We start from the raw sequence: 24,831 nt of genomic DNA, 5'->3' as shown, positions 1-24,831 counted from the left end.
TCCTGTAATTACCAAACCTCTAAATTTTGGCACAGACCTGGGTGTTTAATCACTGTCTCCTCATTCCAATAACCATTTATACAACAGTTCCCACACTTGTCCACTTTTAGTTCTCATCATCAAACAGATAGGCTTTACAATGTACATCTACTCAGAGCTTCTTGTGCGAAGCAAGAACTCTGCTTAGGTGTGTGTGCTGGGATTCTTGGGTTTGCGTTTGTTTTAATTTACCACACAAAATAACTTCTATGAGTTTTTCAGAACATATCTAGACCATAAAAGGAAACCTTAATATCTCGCTCTGACTTTTTCATTCACTCCTGCAGTACTAAAGCCTGAGTGGCTTTAGATAGACCAGTGAACAGGCGAGTATCCCAGTTCCCCCATCTAAGACACTGAGATGAGAGAGATCCTGTGGTTCCTGCTTGGCTTTATACAACACTGACATGAAAGTATGCTTCATAGACAGGCTTTTAGTCCATGTCTGATGCTGAGCTTCAAGTATTTGCAGACAGAGATGTTTCAGGGTGCAGAGTAAAGAATAAAGCAAACCTTGGATTTCCATTGAGGCTCAATAAGAGTGAGAGACAAATTTTAGTGCCTTTTCCCGACTGTCCAAAAAAAAAAAAAAAAAAAAAAAAAAAAAAAAAAAACACGACCTAGGAAAGTCATATTAAAAAAACAGTTGGGGACTGAACTTCACTGAACAAATAAATTTTAGAGAAGAAAAAGAGAGAAAAAAATCTTATTCTGTGCAATTAATTTAAAAAAGGCTGTTTTGCTATTTTGTTTTATGTGTTCTCAAACCAGCTCTGATGCAATATGTTGAAAACCTCCCTATTTCTCTCAACCCATAGATAAAGTTTCTTAGGTAGTGACTTGCAACAGAAACCTCATCTGTTGCAAACACTTTGTGCCTTCCTTGTTTCTCAGAGAGGAAGTATGTGGCCTGTTTGGCAAATGCTGCTCTACATGACAGTGTGAACTTCACAACACGCTCATTCGCCTGCCTGCTCCTTGGCTTGATCAGCTAACCCTTGCTGGCAGCATGAGAGCAGTGTTGTGACTACGGCTTGTTTGAGAAATACTGCAACCTGGAGTATCATGCCTAGCATTTAAAGGTAAAAATTAATCTGATGCATTTTAGATTATCTGCAAACAGGACCAAGTCTTCCATTATTTATCTATATAAAGGGGAACTTTATTTCTTTAGTAATTACAGCATTCAGACCATGGATTTCAAGTACCACCTAAGGTAGAAGCAGAAAAGCCTACCTTAATCCTTTTCATGAGGACTGGTACTAAACATGGAAGGGACAAGAAGTATTTGGTAGGTGGCTGGTTGAACTAGATGATCTTAGAGGTATTTTCCAACCTTAATGATTTTACATTTGTATGATTCTATTTCTGCTGAAACCTGGCATTAAGAAAGATACGTAGGACCTCGTGCTGAAGCAAAACGTAGCTCATTGGAACACAATATGAGAAATGTCATGGACAGATTAGTGGGCTTTTTCTTCAAAGAGTTAAAAGTTTGCATGATATGATATTACTGTGTTGTATCAGAGTACTTAGATTTTTGCATGCATCTGTGAATTACCTTGATCACGATATTACCTTGCTCTTTCTTATTGCAAAGATACAAGTGCCTAAAAATTGAGACGATGCTAATTTTGATTAATGACAAATTAAGGGAAACTTGCATAAAAAATACAATTTGTTAAATCAAAGCAGTTTTTTTTTCCCCCCGAAAACAAACAAACAAAAAAAACAACAAACAAAAATGCAACAGGTTGCTGTTATTTTCATTTTCAAGCTAAATCAAATTCAGATTTTATATGTGAACATTATTGAGAATTGTATTCTAAGACCTTGAAGGTATCGATGCCAGAATCAGGTAACAAAAATAAAATAAGGTATAACATATCAAGAATTATAAATTCCTCATTTTACTAATCTGCAGTATTACCTGTAAAACAGCTTTTCTTGGGCGCTTGTATTTTGTCTTTTTACTTATTATTTGTTTCTTTATGTTTACTAATATTTGATCATTTTAAATATAACGTTGAAGAAATCCTTACAAAGCAATGGAATTTCCTCCATGCTGTGCTATTTAAGTGCTATAGAGCCACATTTTCTCAGAGAACAGATTCTGCGAGAGGAAATTATTACTACACGTGCTGCTTGCAGGAACGGAAGGTGCAAATTGTACAGCAGGTTTTTGGGACGCATGATTTAGGTCAGTAAGATTCCAGCCTCAGAGAGTTTCATATTTGCCAAGAGCTCTGCCCCTAAGAAATAGGACATAAAATAGAACTGGGACCGCTGATGTTTCTTCACATTCCATTTAGTTACAAAAATAAAGCCCAGTAAGTTGCAGTAGTTGTGGGTTTGCAAACTGCTGTGGCTGCTGTCAACCTGCTTTCATTAAGCAACACATGCACAAATGGAAAGGGCCAAAGCTGAGGAGCCTGAAAATGTAGTCTTAATGGTTAAAATAAGGTTTTCACACAAGCCTAAGGGGCTGACCTGAGAGGGGGCAGAGCCAACCTTCCACCTGCAGGTAGAGCTGGGCTTGGTTTGCATACCAACCGTTGCACTCCTCTGTGCAGGACCGGGGGTTGCTACAAGGTAAGCTTGGAGCCTATCACCTCATCTCAGTTCTTCCCAAACAGCTGTCGGGCAATTTTGTATGGGTCTGGCACAATTATCTGCTTCTATGACTGAGGGTTGCAACTTCTACGCGTATGCCAAACCCTGTGAGACCTGGAACAGATTCTCTATTTCAAAAGAATGTCATCTATAAAACTATCATTGTTCCACTATTTACTTAAATGATAAAAAATGACTTCAGCCACAAGATGCTCTACAGTTTCCTGTTAAGTCTATTTTTGCAGAGTATCTCAAAATTTGAGAAAACCATCATACAATTTATCATAAAGTGATACAACAAATTTAGGTTAAGCTGTCAATACTCAATACAAGCACACTACTTAAATCAAGATCTACCATGTACTTAAGAGTTCTGTGCAGTGTTGCTTTAGAAATACTTAGGACACAAATTAATACGCTGCTACCCTAAAAACAGTGATGTGCCACTGCCAGCATGCAAATAGAAACAACCTTCTCCCTGCCCAACTTCCCATGTCTTCCATTTCTGTCCTATTTTATAGTGTCTGAGAGCTGAGCCATAGCTTGGGACATTAGCTCCACTGCCTTTAATGGAACAGCAGACACCTTCACTCTGCCCAGACACACAATGACATGTGTCCTTGCTGGGAAAACCAGGTCTGATGTGTCATTTTCCATTTAATCACTTTGGATTAGCAAATCAATGGCAGAAGCCAAACCTTTCCATTCACTTTATTATTGAATGCTTCTGCCTTGAGTTTAGAGAACATCTTGATGTCTCTGCCACCTTCAAGATTTTATGCTGCCACCAGTAGTAATTAGCGACAGTGAAACTTAGCATGGAAAATGTACAAACTGTGACATCAAAGTTCAAAATGCCATTGCGCTCCACTGTTACTGAAAGTACTTTGTAACACTGTATTTTCCATAAGTCAGATTCTTCTAAGTGAACAGCACTAAGCTGCACGCTCCTCCATCCTGTTGATAGAAACGAGGTCATGTAAAGCGACAAATTGTATGGCAGAAATGAGCCAAGCTGGTTTTGGATGTTGTCTACAAAGATACAAAGCAGGCACATGGTGTTACCCACACTCAATCCTTCTGGACTAGACACCAAGCAGTTCAATTCCCAGCTGTGTATCAGTAAACCTTCAAGAACATATCAGGTATTTTTAAAACAATGCTTAGAGTTTTGAGCCCAAAATACCATCTAGGAAAATGAAGGTGCCTTGCTCAAAAGGCCTTCTCTCCCACATAACTAGTGATAGGACTAGAGAGAATGGCCTTAAGTTGCACCAGGGGAGGTTCAGGTTGAATATTAGGAAAAATTTCATCTCAAAAAGAGATGCTGGAATGGGCTGCCCAGGGAGGTGGTTGAGTCACCGTTCCTGGAGGTGTTCAAGAAACATTTAGATGTTGTACTGAGGGACATGGTTTAATGGGGAAATATTAGTGGTGGGTGGACGGTTGGACTGGATGATCTTCGAGGTCTTTTCCTACCTTGGTGATTCTATGATTCTAAAAGTGCTACGCTTTTAGAAAGTTTGTAAGTGCAAGGTAAAACTTTCAGAAGTTTTTCCATAATGTACAAATGCTCCATATTACTTTCCCAAGTGACTCAGGCACCCTTGAAAATGGTGTCCACTCTATCAATGTTTCTTAAGAGCATGAAGAAGAGGTCTTGAAAGCAGTGTGCCAAACGTCTGCTCACTGGTAGGATGACTTGCTCTTCCGGCCCTCAAATAACAAGAGATCCAGAATAAAGGGGCACAGAGGTAGGACTGTATTATTTTTGTGAGTTTCTTTGTGACACAAAATTCAAATACTATTCTCAGCTAAGTAACAGTCGCATATGTTAAAATTCAAATTGGGCAGAAGATATCCATGTTGCCATGCTTGGTACCTATCCAGAATTGCACAAGCTTCTGGTACCTGCAGCTTGGCATCAGCTTAGTTAGAGATGAACTGTGTTTTTAAGTACTAGAAAAATATGATTACCACAGGACAGTGAAGATTCTGTCTGGGTATCTATCCCACTTTTCTGGCTGAGCTTATCAGCCCTGTTGAGTTCTCTGTTGTCATGTCCAGGAAATTTTGCTGGCTGATTTGAAGAGACACTGGCTGCACTATTACTTTGCCTATACGCGTTATTCTTGACGGCATATAAATGAGAAAAAATACTGAAGGAATTAAACTTAGGTCTTGAAGAAAAAATATTCCAAGTTAGTTCAGAAAATTATAATCTTGCAAGTTGAGAGTGCCAGTGAAAATGAATTCTAGGTTTAGCTATAGAAACGTTTAAATTTAAATGTTTAAATGGAGAATAATTCAGAGTATTCTATCAAGAGTGACTTTTTGTTCAAATATTAATATCAATATAGTATATTTAAATTTACGGTTACTTTTTTATCATTACTATTCAGCCTCTAGACTCCTTATATCAGTCATGGAAGAAGATCTTGTGAAAGCAAATTTAAGTCACTTGTCAGAAAGACTGGTGCAGCTGCATCCTGCAGATGTGTCACAAGCTAGATCCTAAATGCAAACAGCAAAAAGGACAACATGCCACTTGGTCGGTGAAACAGAGACATCTACCAAAAGCCACTGGGAACAGAGCTAGGAAGTTTGAAAATCAGATGAGGTGGAGTCAGACTGCACACTGCCTTTCTGTTTTAGCACTGATCTGCTTCCATTTGATTAGAGGCAAAATATTTTTCTTTTGAACAGTACCTTATTCTCTAAGATGTCTAATTTTCTCTAAGATGTCAAATATGCATTGTATTAAGCAATATACTCAAACTTGAAAAAAACAGTTAATAATAACTTATCACTGACTTCAGCAGTACTGCTTCTCAAGCTAGACACCGCTCCAACTATCACTGTCAGGCACTTGCCTGCCATAAGCAAAGGAAAGCATCCCAGAGGCAGTAATCAGTTTCGAAATATCCATAATAGAGAAGACTGAAAGATACAGATAGCACCTCTAGTAGAAATGCACAAGGTGCTGCAGGATCATATTTTTAATGGGGAAAATTACAAAAGTATTTTAAAAAAAATCATTGATTATTAGCTAGTAGTGCTTAGTTATTTTGATTTAATGTACAATTTTGAACAAATACAGTTTATTCTCCTCTGCCTCTGAAAATGTACAATAGCAAATGAAACCTTCCAATCCAAAGGGTATGTCTGACTGCTCACTGTCATGGAGAATCAGAATGGGCACATGAAAATGGATTCTCTCTGCCATTATTTCAGTTCCACTTCTGTCTGACAAAGTGTTTTTCATACATTCATCCAATTGATAAAATTTTGAAGAATTTGCACAACTGTAAGAGGAGTGCTCTAAGATCAAATGTTTTGGGGCAATGTGTTACTTTTAAGGAAAAAAGAGAAGAAAAAAAATAGGAAAAAAAAAAAAGAAGGGAAAAAAAAAGAGGAAAAAAACATTGCCCGCATTTACTGAGATCACAATTGCATCACAAGAAAACCACCGAGCAACATTCTCAGTGTTCGGCAATAAAGCAACACAGTACACAGAGCTGAAAACAGATACGTCAATCTAAGAAGTTAATTCTTTGTAGCTTAAGAACTCCAAGTGTTGCAAAGAACATTTTATATATAAATGACGGTAGGGGCATGGCTTTGCTGTGACTTCCTATTGTGCTGAGGCACTGGTAATGGAAACTTTTACTACATTACATTCTTCTGAGCAACTTCCCTAGCTGTGGTTTTCTGCTATTCCCCTGATAAAAGCACCAGAGTGGTGAGAGTTCAGCAAATATGTAAAACTCTCACATGAATTTGACACACATTCTCAAAAGTAAAGCTGTATAACATCGGAGACACCAAAACTGGGTTATTTCTCATGTGTTGGCACAGCAGGTGTTATTCTGCAGTTTAAATGCAATGTTTCCTTTGATTTAGTTCTGAAGAGCTTTGACGGAATTAGAGAGCACAATGGGAAACACTATGAAAACACCGAGAGCCTCCGCAGAAGGAGGAGAAGAAACAAATGTGGCAAGCCAGACCGGTAAGGACTCATTTAATTTCTTTCAAGAGTAAAAAGATGTTCCAAATATATGATACATTGAGCCATGCATCTTCCTTCATCTGTCTGACAGAAAAATCAGGCAAGTGTGAGGTTTTCCTGTGGGAGGAGGAGGGCGTCTGTAGACAGCGTTTATTGTTAGGTATGTCCTAGCCCAAAGTTCCAAGAATTACTTTAATTAAAAACATATAGTACATTAACAGTATTATATGCTGGTGCCTCTTGAAAGATGTTCCTTCCTATTCAGAAAGAACTGACACACATTGGAAATGAGAAATACTCTATTTTGACAAACTTCCATGCGATGTTTCACACAATTTTTTTTCTTGAGCTTCAATTTTGATCTTTTTAAAGGTTAAAAATCATGATGATTTTACATTTAAACTGAACCTTAAATTTACTCTTGGACAGTTGTATTAAAAGTAGCACATAGCCATCTTTCCATGTCACTAAGTTTATCAACTAAGGGTATACAAAAAGACATTTCACAGGTCAAGCTAGCACAGGGGGGATCTAACGCACCTGCTCCAAGCATGCACAAATGAAAAAATCAATTTGCAAAACCCTCCATAGGCTGATAGAGATCATGTGTCTGAGGCGGAAAGAGAAAGATCTTCGCTGACCTCCCACTCCCAAGCTGCAAGTGAGTGGGTAGAGCGTATGCACAACCTTAGCTCTCATTATGCTGCAGTGTGCCAGACAAGTGCTGCAGTAAATTGCTCCCCAGAGATGCAGGAGAGAAAAAAAAGTATTGTTTTCAAGGAGTGGGAGGAGGGTGTTAATCAAAATACTGGGGCTCTCCGAGAAGGATTGTCCACTTTTGCTGCTTGGCTTTGTACGGATGGAGAATTAAGCTGGTTTCATGAGCGTTTAAAGGAAATACAGCCTGCTTTTAGCATGGCCAAGAACTGGCTGACACAAGCAGCTGAATAGCCCTGGGTCCTGATAAAGCATAGATCAAACACTTAGTGGTGAATTAGGGGCACATAATACAAAACACCCATTTATTTATTTGTGAAGAATGCCTATGCTGATCTTCCCAACAACCGCCATCATAAATACCAAACTGTCAAAACAAAGATGCACACTCATTTGGAGCAGGGCCTTACAGATGATAAACAGGGGTATGAGGGGTTACTGTCATGGCTGTGACCTGAAGTTTATATAGTTCCTGTACCTGGTAAAATCATGATTTAGCAGGACTAAAGCCAAGTGCATTCCTTCCAGTGACAAATAGAACATATCCCTAAAAATAACTCAACAAATGTAGATGGTATAGTGATCTCAACGGGAAATTACCCATACAGGAACTCAGGACTCAATCCCCTTGTGCACTCCTACACACCCAGCACATGCAGAGCCTGTTTAAGCACCCAAAGGCAGCTTTAAATGCTGGCATAGGTCTTTTGATCTCTCTCAGTCTCAGAATCAGGCCAGTAACTTTCATAATGGCTTAAAAGCTGCTAGTTAAAGTCAGGCACAGAAGCATCAGCCCTGTCATTCAGTGGAAACACATCTTTTAAATGGAACACAATACTAAAAGCATATATTGTGGCAATCCAATGAGTATGTATCTATTTGTTTTCCTGACCAGATTGAACTCTAAATCATGTCATCAAACTAAAGATTTCCTTCAGGCCAAGAAGAGACATTTTTACTTTAGGAAAGGTGGAGGATTTGATCCACAGATTAACAAGAGCCCAGGTAGTTACTTGGAAGAGTAGGCTCATTTCAGTGGGATGGAATAAAATGAAGGAATGAAATAGAAGGGAAAAGAAAGAAAAGAAGAAGATAAGCAGAAAGAGTGAGACATTCAAGGAAGTGACATTCTTGGGAGACACTCAAGGTCAGGCTGGATGGGGCTCTGGGCAACTTGATCAAGCTGTAGGTGTCCCTATTCACTGCAGAGGAGTTGGCCTAGATGACCTTTAAGGGTCCATTCCAACTCAAACAATTCTATGATTCTATGAATTTCAAAATTGCAGAATTGATCTGTAATGCAAATGTCCTTGCCAGACACCTGAAAGTTCCTCGTGCAGCCTGAGAGCTGCACTCAGGGCATAGCTTTGTGCATTTCTCACCTCCAATAGATCAGACTTAGTCCTGAAATAAGGAAAAATGCATAACTCCAGACATGACCACACTCCATCTGAAAGCGCACTGTGTGGGCATCCCTTACAAAACTTAGTAGCAGTAAGGCATCATCAGAGGTTGTGAGCCCATCCTCTCCTTCATCCTCCCTGGGGACCTTGAATTGGGTTAATCCTTTCTGAGCCATGTACTACCGCACCTGCATAACTCTCACTTCCCGAGCTGGCTGGTTTAGATCTAATTTGGGTACATGCCGATGTTGCTCTGCAGCCACACCTTGCGGCAGCAGCACAGCGAGCCACCCAGGCACACCATTGCTCTCCTTTAACCCCTCAGGGATTTGTTATGCCATGAATCACAGTATTCCTGCCAGACATTAAAGCTGGAACCATGCAGGAAGTAGGATCTGGATGCACCGCCTGGGCTCTCTCTCCTCTCTTGAAGTGTCTGGTAATCCAGTCACAGTTGGCCTCTGAATGAGTAGTTTGGGGTATGCAGGATTCAGTCTCACACCTTGAAAGACATCCAACAATGCAGGTATCTAAAACTAGCTTGTATTTCATACTCATCTTTCTCTCCTTAAAAAAAAACAACACACAACTACAGCAAGAAAAACCCACAACACCTTACTGAATGGAAATGATTCAGCGCTTCGATCTTTCCACTCCAGCTTTTGAGTTGTTCCATTTCACCTGTCAACCTACACACTTAAACTGTGGAGGGAAGGTTGTGTTAGAAGGAAGCTCAGTCAAGATCACTGGAATTTGGGTGTGGAGAAACATGGTAATCTGTTTAGCCCTGTTTCAAGGCTTTTGTCTTTGAAAAGAGCTCGTATGGGTTTTGTGAAATGTTGTAGAGTGCGGTGGGGTAATTCACATGACCAAAAAACCCAGTGAGGTTTGATTTAAATACCAATTAAAATGAGGGCTTGTTAGTGGAGTGGGAAACTTGAAAGGATTTGCATAATGTAAGTACACACATTTTAAGTGGTTGTATGGATGCAGCAGCCAGCACTATGATTAATTCCTTCCTTTTCAGACCTACAAATTCACAAGCAAAAATGAAACTAAAACAGATATAAAGATGAAAGTGTAATCAAAGTAATGCAGATCTTTCTAGAGCAGAGAAAAAATCATGTACTCTGCAGTGCGTAACAAAATGCAAACCATCACATACAACAGGAAAGAGGGCAGAAAAGGACTTGTTTTCCACTCTTACAGTATGGAAAGAAAACACTTAGAAATGATATAAGTTTTAAAAAAATGCATCGCTAAATGCAGTTTCATAGATAGAGAAGATATTTCTTAATTTTTAGTGCATAACAGCAAAGTGATGAAAGGCATGTTTAGCACAGAATGTCCTCAGAATAGCTTGATGAATTACATAGGGTACAGTAGACTAATCATGGCAATTGGGTGATACAAAGGTGCTGGACTAGTTCTCTTCAATTCAGTGACACTTACCAACTAAGAAAACCATGTAATGCTAATACTCCATGTACTGACAGATTAATTCGTGTCTACTCCAGACTGTAGACACCTATATATATATAAGGATGCTTATTAATTGTATTATAGGATTATTTGATTGGGCAACAGCCATCAAAACTAAACAAACTTACAACAGTTTGGAATACAAATGTAAAAGGACTTATTACATTGCAAAATCTGTATCATAGAGCTACTCAAAATTAACTGAGAAAATGCTGCTTTCTATGTCTTTTAAATGATGGATGTGGAATATTTTTCTTATCACATATTTTTACTATCACTGCTATATGGACAACCAGGAGTGTTACAACTCTCTCGAAAAGACCGCTAAGATCATCTAGTCCAACTATCAGCCCACCACCACCATGCTCAAAAAAATCACCATTATTCATTTACAAATCTCCCACCCATCAACATTTGCTGGGTGCTCCTGCTGGATGAGGAGCTTTTCAACGCTTGGTAGTCAGTTTTGCCCAAGGTGCAAGACTCCATCCCTCAGGAATCCAGGGACTCAACATGTGTCATTACAGTGCTGCAAGACCCAGAGTCATCCTGACTGATGTAAAAGCCTTCTTATCTCTTTACTGACCTCAGTTCTGCACCTTGCAGCTACATGGTGATTTAATTATAAATGTCTATTTTGCCTCTCTTCGTTAATGGAAAATAAGAAGCATCATGTGCCACCTCTAGGACAGATTCCACATAAGGAGGAGAACAAGGGCTTCTGGATGTTCATTAAGCTGATTTATAAAGGTGATGGGAAATGGGCAATTATAGCTACATTCACATTGCCCTGTACATGAACTAATTTCATGATTTCAAAAAGTACCAGTGGTGCTAAATGCTGGAACAGTTCAACACACATCTTCATCTCCTTAAAGGAAAGTGTGGCTCAGAGTTGTAGCTGGAGGCACTTAGAAACATGGGGATTCATCAAAAATAGGTTACCTCATAATATAATAAATACTCATTTTGATAGTTTCAAACTGAATATGTCCCTTAAATACAATAATTACTAGAAGTGGCCTAAAATTAGCTAGTTATAATTAACTAAGTGGCTTTCTTTTTTTCATTTCTAGTATCTTTCTTCGCGTTCTTCTCCAAAGTTATAGGCTCTTTATGACTTTCTACAAAACAAAACATACACAATGAAAAATCAATTTTTGCTATCATTGGTGACACTTTATTTCTTCAACAGGTCAAGAGAGTGATTTCCTTGCTGTCCTCTATGACTATCCCTCAGCAGACATAAGCCAACCTATATTTCATGTAGGAGAAAAACTACGTGTGCTATCAGAGTAAGTTGATCCATTTTTAAAAAAATTAGGTTCTGTTACAATTGATGCGAACTATGTTTTATGTAGATGACTCCAAGTAGATGAAGTTCAGCAAAATGAACTGAATTCAGAATCAACAAGGAAGGATTTTTCTTAGATCCTTGGATTCCTCTGAAATGGCTTCTGAAGCTAGATTCAGACTCTAATTTAAAAAAAGGAGTCAAAAGAGAACTCTGCTTTAAAATATGATTTTCAGAAAGCACTCTTATTAGTGGGAAACAGAGTAAGCAAAAGTAGTGTTCTCCAGTAGTAGAATCAGGTAGAAAAGGAAAATGCTTCTGAATTTCAAGCATCTCTTTCACCCTTTTTTAATCTGACGACTCCTTCGTGGTTAGGACTTTGAATTTCATCCTACATTTAAGGCAACTGTAACAGAAGTAAAATAAGTGTTTTCCTCTTTTTTTTTTTTTTTAAATTCAGTCTGCATTTTTTTAATGGAAAAAAAGTCAAAGATTTCCCTGCTCTTTCTACTAAAAAATTTACAAACCTCACAAGGAAGCAGGCTCAAGAAAAATAATTACACTAGTTTAGACTGATCTTAAATATAGTGCAAATATTGCCACACACCAGAATAAGCACACTTCTTGAAAAATGGAAGGCAGTAGATCTGTTATTCCTTTTTGCACAACTTGTATCTGCACACAATGACTTCCTAGGAGTTACTCAGCCCCAAAGCATTTTCACTGCTTAAATAGAAATGAGAGATTTCATTTTCACAACTGGAGGAGCAGAAGGATTTAAGAAGAGACAAAAGACATTCATATCAGCGAAATCCTCTGAGGATCTCTAAATTCATGGCAAACTTCTCTAACTGGAGAAGCCGGAACATGAAATGACTGGAGGTCAGAAGTACTCAAGAGAAGTAGCACAGATGCTTCATGAATTCTCAGAGACTTCTCCAGACCACAGGAAGATACACAGCTGTATATAGACTTCTGATCTGACCCAGAATGGCTGCTGCCATGTTCTGCTGACATAGTGCTTTCCCTGAACCTGGAGATCAAAAGGCTCAGACAATACCGCAAGATAAATTTTTTTTGTTGATAGAGAGCTTCCATAGATCAGTGGAACTCTTCCCTGGTAATCACTGTTTAAACCTTGCTACAGTTTATGCAATATTTAAAGTGTGGTGTGACATTTAAGATGTGATGGCCTTCTATAACAGAGTGACAGCAACTGGAAGGTCAACTGATGTTGTCTACCCCAACTTCTGCAAGGCCTTTGACATGATCCCACACCACATCCTTATCTCTAAGTTGGAGAGATATGGGTTTGATGGATGGACTATTTGGTAGATAAGGAATTAGCTAGAAGGTCATAGCTAGTGAGGCACTAGAACAGGCTGCCCAGAGAAGTTGTGGATCTAGTGCCTGATTTAGCAGTTGGCAACACTGACAGCAGCAGAGCGAATGGAGCTAGATGATCTTTGAGGTCCCTTCCAACCCAAGCCATTCCATGATTTCCTTAGCCTGGAATTCCCAGCCTAAGGCCTCACTGCTAACTTTAATCACCACAAAACTACATATACCCATAACAATGGGAATTGTATGCATCACTTGTCATACACATGTATCTGTTGTGTAATATGATCTGCTAGACATAAAACATCCGAAAGGACTAGGCTTTTACAGTAGCAGTTTTTAAGTTTATCTGTTGTGCAACCATCAAGAACATCTTCTGCTAATAAACAATAGCCAAAGTAAGCCTTGATAAGAACTTTCCACTTCCTGATTTGGATCAGCTTGTGCACAGACAAAAAGCAATGCTCTATGCAAAGCACGGTGTCCTAATGAAGGACCTGTTCTTCCCAGTCGGGAAGATATTAACAGGAACTCTTTGTATACACATTCTTGCTGTACTGTACATAACCTTTAGGAATAATCATTCTCTCGAGTCATTCAAAGAAGGAAAATACAGTGGAAGAGAAGAGCAGCATGGCAGGCATGATCAGAACATAAATGAGAAGGAATTACCATGGAGAAGCATTAGAAGACAGCACATACTGCTCATATAATAACTGCTTTTTAGCCTTCCACCAAAGTAATTAAGTGTATTGGCAGTCAGCTCTATGCATCATACCAGGAACACAATATATGGAACCCATGTGGAAACTACAACTCCTCACAGATATTGGTGACTGCTCTAGGTTGGCAGAATTAAATCAAGATCACTGACCCAGTTCTTCAATCTCCACACTCATCAAGGAACTGTTCATTACCAGATGTACCAATGGATTTAGTTTGTGCTAGCCGGACCAGCTGTCCTCCAGAGATATACCTCAATGTATACGATTTCTGTGGCTCCTGTCCCAGAAAGGACATGCTGCTCTTGGACTTTTAATCACCACAGGGACTTTACAGCATTAGTAACATTACAATTCGCAGGGATGGGTACGCTGACTGTCTCCAATTTTTTTTATTCTTGCAATAACAGATTCTATCTGTGAGTTCTGTGGGAAGACAAACAAACAAACACACAAACAAAAGGTCCCTAAACTTTTAAACTATGTCACAACACAACCACAAAACTTGCAGGGCCCTGAAATTTCCAATGCTGAATAGCAGACATCTCTTTTTCCTTCAGTGCATACTTTCTAGACCATGATGCCAGTCATTATAAGCCAGGAGGTTTAACTTAGTGTTTGCAACTCAGCTGTCTTGACCTAGACTAACTGAGTATTGGATCTGCTGTCTGGGAATTATTTGGAAGCATTATTTTGGAACTGCCACAAAAAGTGTATTCAAACACTATTATTTGGACTCAAATCCTTAAAGGAAAAGGTGGAGAAAAAAGCATAAATCATCCTAATTCAGCATTGACATAATTCCTTTCATTAGTCTCTAAAGCACTGCAGCATCCCTATGAAAATTTTTGTTACTGCCCTCCAAAGGGACTCAAACGCTAAAGCCAGTATTCAATTCATCAATAACCTGTGATAGATCAATCAAGAAGCATATGCCTGGTCACATGCATTCGGCTATAAGGTCGTCCTTTTTTTTGGAGTCTGGTCAGCATCTCACGGAAGAAAAGGGAAACAGCAAACCACGAAGCAGTTCTGATAGATTGAAAACCTGTTTCCAGGCAGACAGAGTTCATATGCTGAGCTTCTCTTCCCTGATGCTGCGGGAGGAACTACAAGGCTGTCTAGACACAGCACACTCAGCCATAAGCTGAGTATCCTGGATACCAAGAGAAGTCTAGCTGTGGGAAGACAGAGCACAGCATGGTTTAACCACTGCATATTTACCCTTCTTCTTTTAACTACAGAAAAAATATTTTATTACTTACGCAATTGAGATGGAAAAAATGCAGCTTATTTCTGTGTCCAGACTTAAAGAAACTACTCTAAATGAAACAAACTTGGGTCCGTTTCTGAGTATGTAGATTCAAGAACACAGATAGAAGGTTACAGCCTAGCCTGTACATCTTAACTCATTTTTAAAGTGAGTACAAGCTCTGAAAATACATCTGAAAATATCCCTTGTCTTGCTTTCACACAGTGAAGGAGGTTGGTGGAGAGTCCATTCCCTTACAACAGGACGAGAAAATTATATTCCAGGGAAATATGTAGCAAAGGTTTATCATGGGTAAGTAAATGCATTTCCCATAACCACTCAGCACTAATTTTTGTACGTTTACTACACTGATTAAAGTTATTCAGTGTCATAATAAAAATAACACCAAGAGTAACTGGACAGAAATTTTATTTATTGATAGCCTGATATAATTGCCTATGTCTCAGTTCCCTTGAAATCTGACATCAAATTGATATCTAAGTTTAGAATACATGAAAATGAAAAACAGAGTTTTAAATAACTGGAAGGGTCAAAAAAACTACTGATTTCACATGAGATACTTAAAATACTTCTATTGCGCTGACTGATTTTTAATTCTAAGATCTCAACAAAGAGATCTTGTTGAGAAAGAGCTTTTTACAAAGAGTAAAATGTAAGTCCTAGTTGCTTATGATAAAACAAAAACAAATAACCCACAAACAAATAGAAAGACAAGTAAGTCATTCAGGAATGTAACCTCTCTCAATGAAAGAGCTAAGGAATATTCAGAGCTCTCTTGTTGCCCTAGACAACAGTCAGGAAGAAAACACTGAAGCATACACTTAAGGTTTTTCTAGAGAAGGGTTTTAACACCTGTTTAATCTTAAGCATACGAACTGTGAACTTCACTGGGATTTATGCAAGTGCTTAAATTTTAATATGATCTATACCCTCTTGAAACTGAGATGCTTTTCAAAACGCAAGGCACAGACAGGAGCTTTCCATTACCATGTTTGAAGTTTCCCCAAGACTGGATCAAACACATAAGAACAATATTATTTAAAGAACCAGTGACTCCTACACTAATACAGCAAGCTCAGCTGTGTCATTACTAACTGTAGCAAACTGCAGTGTGTCAAGTTATCAAGAAAATTGGTAATGACACTTTCCCTTATTCAAAAAAACAATTAATTTAAAAGACAGGACTGTTCCCTAGCGTAAGGTGAATAATTATATTTGGGGCGCATTCCCTGTACAATACAATTCAATCTGTGTTAACAAGAGTTGCTTAAATGAAGGAGTGTAACGAATGTACCTCTAATGGCACAGATATGCTATTGATATGCCACGTAGATACGTCCCTACCAATCCAGATGAAGGTAGCTTGAAAAGTTTTGTTTGCCCTAGTAAGTCCAAGACTTCTTTGTTCTTCTCTTAGCCTCACAAAACCTATTTAAACACAGTACATGAAAAAGGAGAGCAAAATTTTCTCCATAAACTGAAAAATATGCCTGGACATAGTTTAGAGAATAACTACAGTTGTTTTTGCAGTCACTTTCCTGGCTAATGCTGCACTTTCATGACCACATGCTGCTCTGTTTCACTGGTGTCCAAATTTCAGAATTTGTTTTTTCCTGCTTCACAGCTGGCTATTTGAAGGGCTGGGAAGAGAAAAAGCAGAGGAACTTCTACAGCTCCCCAACACCAAGGTCGGCTCCTTCATGATCAGAGAGAGTGAAACTAGGAAAGGTGAGGAACACTTTTTCCTCTTTAATCTTAGGCATAAACAGTTTTACAAGCCTTAATTCTCTCCCTATCCCACTCCATATGGATAACCTCAAAACCCGAATATGTATGTAATGAGAAGAAAAAGGCACCCAGTGCATTATTCCAGTCTTCACCGGTCACCTACACTATGAACACTGCTGAAAACACGGTTAACCATGGCCTTGGAAAGTTCCACAGGCACCAGCGTAAACAAGACACAGTTGTTTAAACATTATTATTCACTTTGGTTGCATGTAAAGCTTATTAGGCAGTGAGAATTTTCAAGCAGAGAAGATGTTGTAGCTTTGCCTTGGTCTGCAAACAATTGGCTGAAGAAGTCATAAAATACATACAAAGCAGAAAGGACGATGGATAATTAAGATCCCCGTGTAAGCAGGAAGCTCTTTTCATATACTTTCCAAAAATTATGTCTTCATTTTCTTTATCATCATTCCGACTTTCTAAACTACTGATTACTAGAACTATTGATTCTAAACTATTCCATCTTCCTAAGAACTGTATTAAATTGATTTCTCAGCTCTCAGCACACATACACTTTTTCTTTGCTAATGTATCAATTTTCAGCATAAGCCAACAGAATTTTAATTATGTTGCAGTATGGGAATTATAATGTTCATGCTTCATTATTTTTTTCAATGGGAATACATCTCCCATTGTCCACTGTGATATCTTCTACTTTTATAATGCAGTGGAACATACCCAAATTTCATAATACTACAGTTAGAAAGGAACACTACATCATGACCTCTGACCTCGTGCATACCACAAAATAATTGGTTTCATGTAACATCAACACAAATATCAAAGAAATTTAGGATCAACGTTCAGTCCTTATGAACTAAATGCTACACAATAGTTTTAAACAAACAGAAAAATCCAGTTGTAATCTCCTGCCAGGACCACATTGACAGGTACTAGATACTGCGTTACTGGAAACTAATTAAGCCAGGTGATTAAAATCAGGAACCCAGCAGACAAATCTGGTGCTTGTCTTCAGGGAAGGGCAAACAAATTCTGTGAAGGCTTGTTTCCCTTACATCATTTCAAAAAAATACTCCACCAGTAAATGTAAAGGAAAAACACATCAGAAACTTAGAATCAAAATCCAAGTCCCGAATTCTGGGCGCTTCATTCTATTCATTATACTTAAAATGTAGAACATTAGGATGGACATTCAGTTTTTTAAGAACTTTCTAGGACCTTTTGAAACATTGCACCACATGTGAAAGGTACAGTGGTTGGGGTCACAACTATCCATGCAGAATTAGGAATCTACTTTGTTGTAATCAGTCCTCTTGTTTCTCCAGGATTATATTCCTTGTCAGTGCGGCACAGGGAGGTGAAACATTACAGGATCTTCCGCCTTCCAAATAACTGGTATTACATCTCTCCACGGCAAACCTTTCAGTGCCTTGAAGACCTCGTGAATCACTACTCAGGTAAAAACAATAGCAACAGCAGAATAAACCTATTTTCCACTAGTAACTGAAAAACTCTGTATCAGAGGTCCAGAGCAAGAGGGTTTCTCTATGTCCAAGACTTGCAGCTGCTACCACAGAGCAACTAGTGGAAAAATGATTGGTTTATATCTTCCACTTTACTTTTGATCCTGAAGACAAGTTAGCTACTCCTAACAGTACAACAGAAATCAACCTGAGAACTCGATAAAATACAGATTTGCTTTTCCTGTATTGGCTTAAGCTATTGTATGCCCATATGACTGTGTCATTAGAGGTGTCTGTAACACAATTTTGGTCAAAACATTCATGTCTAGTACCTCCTTAGACAAGTTTCAGTTATAGTTAGGAAACTGGCACAGGCCAGGGACATCCCGCTGCCTTATCAAATAACAGCCAATGTCAAAGTTTAGAGGTACAAAAAAAATTAATCTCTATGGATGCCAGTCATGTTTCTGTGCCATTGCCATAGGTCAGCTCCTGGCTCACTCTGTTTACCAACATGGGTATTTCTGCCACTTATTCATTTACCATACAGACAGATAGTGTCAGGACATGCAAGACCAGATTCTGAAGTCAAGTTCTCCTTGGTGACCTTGTCTGCAGCAGAAAATTCTCAGAAGTTTTGTATGACTCTTTTTTCCTACTTGATTGCTTAAGAAAACTATGGTTGAATTAATGAGTAGAAATCACCTAAGGGGCTCAGCTGTTAGTTTAAATCTAGATTCAGCTGTCATATATACCAGTATCAGCCAAGTGGATTACACCTGCTTTAACAACAATTTTCCAGATTTATGGCAATTTAACCTGTGTCAAAGAGATGACTTGACAAGCAACACAATTTAGTGACTGCAGTTACGGTACATTAAAATAACAAAGTTCTAAAATGAAAGAGAAAGGAGAATTGAAATGAAATAGTTGCATAAAAGTTACAAGAAAATGACAGGTCCTGGGCTTTAATTAGTAACGGGTACAAAGTATAAAGCCACAATATTTACATATTTCATGGGTAAATGAAAAAGGGTATTCTTATAAACTGGAAAAAACAAACAAACAAACAAAAAAAAACCACCTCACTTTCAAAACTTTCAAGCCCAGCGATATAGGTGAGAATTTAAACAGGGTAATATTTTTCTTTACATTTTAATTATCTGACATCTTTCTCTGTTTAGAAAGAAGTAAATAATCAAGCCCAAACATTCTGAAAAATAATTATAGCAACTTGAGTTATAGATGTAAGAGTAGACATAATGGAATTTAGCTCTTTTCCTTGCCCCTACATGAGATGATGCAGAATCTCACCCTGAAGAAAAATAGGTTATCCCTGACATTACAACTGAAATCAACCCATGAATTCAAGATAAGTAGAAATAGGCTTTGCTGAAATGAAGCTCAGAGGTCTAAAACATCAACATTATCAATGACGGAAGAACATATGCAATGTGTGTAGAGGAGCAAGGAGGAGACAGTGGAGAAAAAGAGATGGAAGTTATCTGAATGCAACATGAACATGTGAAACTTGAGTTATTCCAAGCAGAATAGGTGCAAACACAATCCAGTCTGAGTGGTTGTATTTTGTATCTATTTTTTACTGTGTTTGCATGGCTGAGAAGATGGAAAGCAAAAGCAGACCTCACTAGAGACTCGGGAAACTTGGCTTTAAGTCTCTGATCTGTCATAAAATTGCTCCTAGATTTTTGGCAAATCACTTATTCTGTTTCTCAGTTCCTCACTCTTACTGTGGGAAATATACCCCTTGATAAATTAAAAAGCAAAGATACGAGGAAAAGAAGTTAAGCTGGTATCATAGTGTCCTTTCTGAGAACACAATGAAGGATTAACTTCATGTGTCTTCATTCTCCTATTCAGAAGTTGCCGATGGTCTCTGCTGTGTCCTTACAACACCCTGCCTTACCCAGTGCACTAACAACCACAGCGTAATGAATCAAGTTCCTCCTGTGGTGATGCGGAATAAAAACTTCAACTGGAGAAGCGTTCACAGGTACCACAAGCAATACAAGCTGCCATAAATAACAAATCATTTTTCCAGTCTTATACGTACTTGCACTTACAACACAGGAGGAGCAGCCATTTGCTTCTCCTGAGGCCAGTTTTAAATCTTCCAAGCTGCTGACAGCATGGGAACCCATGAGAACTAGATGTCCAGCTCTCTAACTGCTAATCTTAGTGCTTTAACCTGCAAAAGTGCAGTTATAGCATTATGTCACTTCTTCTACCCAGCCAGCAGTGCAGTTGCATGTGTCCACTTGAACTCATGAGCCCTCTCTGCCATGGGGGAAGAAGTAAGAGACAGGCTATAATCCATGGCCAGGCCCACCACTAGTAGCATACAATCCCTTGTAATCAGAAATGGTTACACCTCGTTCACGGCAGCCACCCACAAAGCAGCCCACACATGCTGTGTACACACTGTCCCAGCTTAAATCTTCCCTGTTTCCTCTCATTCAATACATAGTAAGGTCCCGAAGATTTTTATTGTCTTGACTGCAGCTAGAGAAAGTAGGTCAGGTTTCAGAAGCTGGTAAAGCAACCACCTTCATAAACAAAAGTGCCTCGTATTTCTGAGGAATAAACTTTCCTCCGTTACCCTTCCTTCACAAAGCATTTTTTGCTTACAAATACAAGATAGTTTTGTGCTGTACACAAGTCAAGTCCATTTTTCCTACGGATATAAAAGAGAGAATGTATAGAGAGTTAATTTCCTTTTAAAATGCTCAAAAATAGATACTACTGTTGTACTGTTTTAGAAAATCACTAAGATAGGATTTTTTTTGTGAAACAAAATGAACATTATTTGGTTTAACAACTGTTAATATTAGGCTCAGTTTAAGTAGCTGGAATGGTAACTACACTTCATTCTTTTAAAGGCTGGAAATGACTGGAGATACGGAAGGCACACTGGCAGCAATAGATGATTCCTGTCTCAGCTATGGCCTGAGGGAAAGCATTGCTTCCTACCTCTCCTTGACAGGGGATGACAACTCTTCTTTTGTGAGTGCCAGAAAGAAGAAAGCACAGTCTCTTATATACACAGGGAGCAAGCGTAAGAGTACCCTTCACTTGCCACCTACATATTATGATGACTGACTCTGAGACAACAAGGAGAAAAATGGAAGATGACGGCTTAGAAAAAATTAACAGATCATCCTGTGGTCCTGCAGTACTTCAGCAGCTGAGAGATAAAGCACACCAGATGGTGATCAAACTCTGACTGCGCTTCTGCATTTCTTCTTCTGAAGGTTAACCAGAGACCTTTGTAAGAGTACCATCTCATGCCATTTACTGGAATTGTGCTCAGTGCACCTGAAAATAAAAACTGCTCATTAGCAAGATAAACTGAGACACTCTAAGACAAGAGTCAAGTGAGGCAGAGGATTCTTCGGTGAGGATGATGCCCACCATTGTACAAAGATGACTGAGTAGGAAAAGACTAACTATAGCTTAAGACCTTAAATTAAAGTCTTAGTCTGGTACTCTCCAGAAGGCTGAAAATCATGTTTACAGAATCTACCTACTCTGAGAGAAACAGCCTTTTTTCTTCTCCGTACATACTCATCATTATCATTGAGATGGAAAGTCTCCAAGAAAATATCAAGTAACTGGCATCCAAGGGACATCTCATTATATTGACTGTACACATCTGTCATTTTTATCTTTTGGGGAAAAAAATCTAATGTCACTGACTTTCCAAGTGGCTTTCAATTCAGCTGGGGGTAATGGCCTGTAGTGTCATGGAAAGATCACAAAATGAAGAACAGCCTTAACTCACTGAGATGTTCACGCTAAGGCCTGAGATGGAAGTACAGGAGTATCCAAAAGCAGAACTTAACTGTTTTTAATCCAGTGGATATTCATCAGAGAACAAAGTGGAGTTTTTTGTTTGTTTTGTTGGTTGTTTTGTAAAATGAAAAGTAACATATTGTAATATAATGCCTAACTGCAAAGGTAGGCTTGCAAAGGAGTGACCTTTGAGTAGAGGACAAGACTTGAACCTCATCTACTGAAGGTACTCCATATTTATGTATAATATTTATATTAATATCAGCTTTTTAAACTAATTAAACTGATAGAACAAATCAAAAACAGTGGATGTTAAAGAGTTTTCTGAACTTGTTGTCTGAAGTATTATGTCAAATTGCTTAAACATTTCTTAAAGTAACTGGGTTGTTTTAAATATCACAAATTAGAGATTTTTTCAATGTATATGTACCCTTGCCAAATTAAAAAGAAGTCTGATAGTAGTAGAACAAGGGGGAATGGCTTTAAACTAAAAGATGGTTGATTTAGTTTAGATATTAGGAAGAAATTCTTTATTCTGAGGGTGGTGAGGCACTGGCACAGGCTACCCAGAGAAGCTGTGGATGCCTCATCCCTGGAGGCATTCAAGGCCAGGTTGAGTGGGGCCCTGGGTAGCCTGATCTGGTGGATGGCAACCCTGCCAACAGCAGGGGGTTGGAACTGAGTGATCTTTGAGGTCCCTTCCAAACCAAGCCATTCTGTGATCCAATCAGATTGCATGGTCCTTGGAACCTGACTTGTGTTTACTGTGTAAATCATGTAGTCACATCTGGGGACATAAGATTCTGCAATTTATGTACTTGAGTGAGCATCTTTTCAATCCAATGTGCTGCTGTACCCCTTTTTGGTGGGGGTGGGGAGGGGGGAAGGAGGTGGGGCGCAGATTTGAGGTTAGAGACAGAGGGAATTGGGTTTATATGCATTTCCTCTGTAAATATCTCTTAGCACAAATCTGTGCGTTCCATAGATCTTATACTAGATCATTTACACTAGAAAGAGAGCAAGAGAAAGAGAACAAAATAGTTTAAATATACTTCAGACCTTAAAAGGTGAATGTAGTTTGGCTAATAAACCTTAAATAAAAGCTTTGAATACAAAGCAAAATGAACTCAGGTACTCCAGATGCTTACATAATCTCATCATTTCTGTTACTGATCATTAATTTGTTATTGTGGCAACTGTATTGTAACCAGTGAAATGTATATGGGGAGCATTACAGACTTTTAAGTAAGTCATGACTTGCACTTATTAAAGTAACACCCAGGAGTTATTCTGTATTGCTTTAAAAAATTGAAAAGCTGGCAAACAACTCTTACAAGCACTCAGTCTTACAATGATACCTCTAGACCATATTTTGACAGAACACAACAAAATATCCAAGGGTCCATGGAACTGGGCACCTGGGAAACACTTCAGTCTCCATTCTGTAGAAAAGGGTTAAGACATGCTCTGATGAGGACAGGCACACAAACTCACAGAATGGCTGAGGTTGGCAGGGACTTCTGGGTCCATCTGGCTCAACCCCTGCTTGAGCAGGGACACACACACCAGGGGGCCCAGGACCACATCCAGGCGGCTTTTGGGGATCTCCAAGGAGGAGACCTCAAAGCCTCTGAGCAACCTGTGTCAGGGCTCTGCCACCTGCGCACTGAAGTGCTTCCTTGTGTTCAGAAGGAACCTCCTGTGCTCCAGTTTATGCCCACTGCCTCTTGTCTTGGCAGAGATGCGCCAGTCCCTTAATCATTTTTTGTGGCCCTTTGAACTCTCTCCAGTAGCAATCTGGTACTGGGGCCCCAGAATTAGTCACAGCACTCCATCTATATTAACTAGATTTTCTGGCTAGAAATAAGGAGATTAATTGTGTAATCCCTGGTGTTACAGTGTTCACACACAACCTAGATATATGTCTAGTTGTACATTCACAATTTCTCCATGATGACCATTTATACAATCACATTTTACAGGATAGACTATGGGGGGAAAAAGCAATCTCCAGGCTGCTAGGACAGTATGCTTGGGTTACCTCCCTCTCCAGACTATGGTTTGAGGTAAACATGAGTAAAGTAGTAGGAAGAATGGAACTTGGATGCATTTTCACAGCAGGTAAGTCATCTGTGTACTAAGAAATCATTAAACAGAAATGGAAGGCACCCTCAAGTTTTCTCTACTCCCTTACTCTGGGAAGGACTAATGTCACCTAGCACAATCCTGACATTTAGTTTGTTTCTAAAAGCCACCAGTCATGATACTGAGGTTGCAGGCAGACTACTGGGCTTCTGCCCTAGCCATAAGTTAACATATCTAATAATAACATGATTAAATATGGCATGTGGCATGAGAAACTGATGGGTTTAGATAACACAGAGTGAGAGGGTGACGGAAGCTAAGAATTGAGAGCATGTGAATGGAACAGACTATGAACTGTTAACTGGAGCCGGGTTGTAGATGGATCTTGGTGGAATCAGACACCTTCATCCTATTTTCAGACAAGACATATGCTTCCAAATGCAAAAGTCCTAGAGTAAGTGAACAGGCCTCCTTTTACATAAAATTGCACTGGTATATAAATTAATTAATCAAAAGATGAAGTCGAAACATGTTAATGCACTTAATTTGATTTAAAATGGGACACTAATAATTAAGAATTAATATTTATTTTAAATATCATACTAGTGAAAGATGAAGTATGGTATAAAAAAATCACTCTGACAGTTTTGCACTGATTTTGCACAGTCTTTTCAGATCGGTTCAAAACAAAATCTATTACAGGACAGACAGAGAAAACTCAAAAGCACTTTGCCATTTCAGGTGCATCTCTCCTTTTAGGCAAAGCTTCCTAAGTCACATCTCTCTTCATACTAAGATACAGTATCTGATTTTTTTTATACAAGACAA

At 38.8% G+C, this 24,831-nt stretch overlaps 2 protein-coding genes across 2 annotated transcripts in view; one reads left to right on the top strand and one right to left on the bottom strand.

Annotated features, from left to right (window-relative positions):
• The window catches only part of TG (thyroglobulin), a 148,073-nt gene that overhangs the window by 38,607 nt on the left and 84,635 nt on the right, over positions 1-24,831 (bottom strand). The window lies entirely within an intron of this gene.
• SLA (Src like adaptor) lies at positions 923-22,221 on the top strand. Its single transcript, XM_021387689.1, has 8 exons — positions 923-1,121; positions 6,556-6,661; positions 11,459-11,558; positions 15,098-15,184; positions 16,518-16,621; positions 17,968-18,099; positions 19,987-20,119; positions 21,006-22,221. Exons 2-8 carry the CDS (start codon positions 6,589-6,591, stop codon positions 21,223-21,225), a joined length of 849 nt encoding a protein of 282 aa, XP_021243364.1. The 5' UTR covers positions 923-1,121; positions 6,556-6,588; the 3' UTR covers positions 21,226-22,221.

This window comes from Numida meleagris, chromosome 2 (genome assembly GCF_002078875.1).
Source record: "Numida meleagris isolate 19003 breed g44 Domestic line chromosome 2, NumMel1.0, whole genome shotgun sequence".
Classification (NCBI taxonomy): Eukaryota; Metazoa; Chordata; class Aves; order Galliformes; family Numididae; genus Numida; species Numida meleagris.
The sequence above is the reverse complement of the archived record's forward strand: the minus strand, read 5'-3'. Positions and strand labels throughout refer to the sequence as shown.